This window comes from Sinocyclocheilus anshuiensis, unplaced genomic scaffold (genome assembly GCF_001515605.1).
Source record: "Sinocyclocheilus anshuiensis isolate Anshui unplaced genomic scaffold, SAMN03320099.WGS_v1.1 scaffold535, whole genome shotgun sequence".
In the NCBI taxonomy this organism is placed as follows: domain Eukaryota; kingdom Metazoa; phylum Chordata; class Actinopteri; order Cypriniformes; family Cyprinidae; genus Sinocyclocheilus; species Sinocyclocheilus anshuiensis.
The window spans coordinates 508,861-512,345 of record NW_015551063.1 but is presented as its reverse complement, the minus strand read 5'-3'; the positions used below and the strand labels follow the sequence as shown (position 1 = coordinate 512,345).

Genomic DNA, 3,485 nt, shown 5'->3' with positions numbered 1-3,485 from the left:
CAACCTTAAAGGTCCAAAACTGAAAGGTGACGTTGACGTGTCCGTTCCAAAACTGGAAGGAGATATTAAAGCACCACAATTTGAAATTGAAGGCACAGACATTGAAGGACATGAGGGTGGTTTTAAGATGCCAAAAATGAAAATGCCATCATTCGGACTGAAGGGTCCAAAAGTGCAGGGTCCAGATGTTGATGTGAAGGCACCAGATGTGGACATCAAAGATCCAGAGTTAGACATTGAAGGACCTGAGGAAAAAATCAAGGGCCCCAAATTCAAGATGCCATCAATCTCTGGTCCAAAGATTTCTATGCCAGACGTTGACTTCAACCTGAAAGGTCCAAAACTGAAAGGTGACGTTGACGTGTCCGTTCCAAAACTGGAAGGAGATATTAAAGCACCACAATTTGAAATTGAAGGCACAGACATTGAAGGACATGAGGGTGGTTTTAAGATGCCAAAAATGAAAATGCCATCATTCGGACTGAAGGGTTCACAAGTGGAGAGTCCAGATGTTGATGTGAAAATCCCTAAAGCCAATATTGAAGTTAAGGCACCAGATGTGGACGTCAAAGCTCCAGAGGTTGACATTGAAGGACCTGAGGGAAAAATCAAGGGCCCCAAATTCAAAATGCCATCAATCTCTGGTCCAAAGATTTCTATGCCAGACGTTGACTTCAATCTGAAAGGTCCAAAACTGAAAGGTGACGTTGACGTGTCCGTTCCAAAACTGGAAGGAGATATTAAAGCACCAAAATTTGAAATTGAAGGCCCAGACGGCACCAGATGTGGACATCAAAGCTCCAGAGTTAGACATGGAAGGACCTGAGGGAAAAATCAAGGGCCCCAAATTCAAGATGCCATCAATCACTGGTCCAAAGATTTCTATGCCAGAAATTGATTTCAACCTGAAAGGTCCAAAACTGAAAGGTGATGTTGACGTGTCCATTCCTAAAGTGGAAGGAGATATTAAAGGACCAAAATTTGAAATTGAAGGCCCAGACATCGAAGGACCTGATGGTGGTTTTAAGATGCCAAAAATAAAAATGCCATCATTAGGACTGAAGGGTCCAAAAGTGCAGGGTCCAGATGTTGATGTGAAGGCACCAGATGTGGACATCAAAGATCCAGAGTTAGACATTGAAGGACCTGAGGAAAAAATCAAGGGCCCCAAATTCAAGATGCCATCAATCGCTGGTCCAAAGATTTCCATGCCAGATGTTGACTTCAACCTGAAAGTTCCAAAACTGAAAGGTGATGTTGATGTGTCCATTCCCAAAGTGGAAGGAGATATTAAAGCACCAAAAGTTGATATTGAAGGCCCAGAAATTGAAGGACCTGATGGTGGTTTTAAGATGCCAAAGTTCAAAATGCCATCATTCGGACTGAAGGGTCCAAAAGTGGAGGGTCCAGATATTGATGTGAAAATTCCTGAAGCCAATATTGAAGTTAAGACACCAGAATTGGACATCAAAGCTCCAGAGTTTGACATTGAAGGACCTGAGGGAAAAATCAAGGGCCCCAAATTCAAGATGCCATCAATCTCTGGTCCAAAGATTTCTATGCCAGACGTTGACTTCAACCTGAAAGGTCCAAAACTGAAAGGTGATGTTGACGTGTCCGTTCCAAAACTGGAAGGAGATCTTAAAGCACCAAAATTTGAAATTGAAGGCCCAGACATTGAAGGACATGAGGGTGGTTTTAAGATGCCCAAGTTCAAAATGCCATCATTCGGACTGAAGGGTCCAAAAGTGGAGGGTCCAGATATTAATGTGAAAATTCCTAAAGCCGATATTGAAGTTAAGGCACCAGAATTGGACACCAAAGCTCCAGAGTTTGACATTGAAGGACCTGAGGGAAAAATCAAGGGCTCCAAATTCAAGATGCCATCAATCTCTGGTCCAAAGATTTCTATGCCAGACGTTGACTTCAACCTGAAAGGTCCAAAACTGAAAGGTGATGTTGACGTGTCCGTTCCAAAACTGGAAGGAGATCTTAAAGCACCAAAATTTGAAATTGAAGGCCCAGACATTGAAGGACATGATGGTGGTTTTAAGATGCCAAAAATGAAAATGCCATCATTCGGACTGAAGGGTCCACAAGTGGAGGGTCCAGATGTTGATGTGAAAATCCCTAAAGCCAATATTGAAGTTAAGGCACCAGATGTGGACATCAAAGCTCCAGAGTTTGACATTGAAGGACCTGAGGGAAAAATCAAGGGCCCCAAATTCAAGATGCCATCAATCTCTGGTCCAAAGATTTCTATGCCAGACGTTGACTTCAACCTGAAAGGTCCAAAACTGAAAGGTGATGTTGATGTGTCCGTTCCCAAAGTGGAAGGAGATATTAAAGCACCAAAAGTTGATATTGAAGGCCCAGAAATTGAAGGACCTGATGGTGGTTTTAAGATGCCAAAGTTCAAAATGCCATCATTCGGACTGAAGGGTCCAAAAGTGGAGGGTCCAGATATTGATGTGAAAATTCCTAAAGCCAATATTGAAGTTAAGGCACCAGAATTGGACATCAAAGCTCCAGAGTTTGACATTGAAGGACCTGAGGGAAAAATCAAGAGCTCCAAATTCAAGATGCCATCAATCTCTGGTCCAAAGATTTCTATGCCAGACGTTGACTTCAACCTGAAAGGTCCAAAACTTAAAGGTGATATTGACGTGTCCATTCCAAAAGTGGAAGGAGATATTAAAGCACCAAAAGTTGAAATTGAAGGCCCAGAAATTGAAAGACCTGAGGGTGGTTTTAAGATGCCAAAGTTCAAAATGCCATCATTCGGAATGAAGGGTCCGAAACTGGAGGGTCCGGATGTTGATGTGAAAATCCCTAAAGCCGATATTGACATTAAGGCACCAGATGTGGACATCAAAGCTCCAGAGTTTGACATTGAAGGACCTGAGGGAAAAATCAAGGGCCCCAAATTCAAGATGCCATCAATCTCTGGTCCAAAGATTTCTATGCCAGACGTTGACTTCAACCTGAAAGGTCCAAAACTGAAAGGTGATGTTGATGTGTCCATTCCTAAAGTGGAAGGAGATATTAAAGCACCAAAAGTTGAAATTGAAGGACCTGATGGTAGTTTTAAGATGCCAAAAATGAAAATGCCATCATTCGGCCTGAAGGGTCCAAAAGTGGAGGGTCCAGATGTTGATGTGAAGGCACCAGATGTGGACATCAAAGATCCAGAGTTAGACATTGAAGGACCTGAGGGAAAAATCAAGGGTCCTAAATTCAAGATGCCATCAATCGCTGGTCCAAAGATTTCTATGCCAGACGTTGACTTCAACCTGAAAGGTCCAAAACTGAAAGCTGATGTTGATGTGTCCGTTCCCAAAGTGGAAGGAGATATTAAAGCACCAAAAGTTGAAATTGAAGGACCTGATGGTGGTTTTAAGATGCCAAAAATTAAAATGCCATCATTCGGCCTGAAGGGTCCAAAAGTGGAGGGTCCAGATGTTGATGTGAAAATCCCTAAAGCC

General features: G+C 42.6%; 1 protein-coding gene across 2 annotated transcripts in view; it reads left to right on the top strand.

Annotated features, from left to right (window-relative positions):
• The window catches only part of ahnak (AHNAK nucleoprotein), a 37,755-nt gene that overhangs the window by 26,013 nt on the left and 8,257 nt on the right, over window positions 1-3,485 (top strand). The window contains exons 7-8 of one of the 2 annotated variants that reach the window (XM_016451829.1): window positions 820-2,891; window positions 3,201-3,374. In XM_016451829.1, the coding sequence (XP_016307315.1) occupies window positions 820-2,891; window positions 3,201-3,374 (2,246 nt within the window). Of the gene's footprint in view, window positions 1-11; window positions 215-791; window positions 3,066-3,200; window positions 3,375-3,485 lie in introns of both variants that reach the window. The other variant, XM_016451831.1, reaches the window with a different exon arrangement.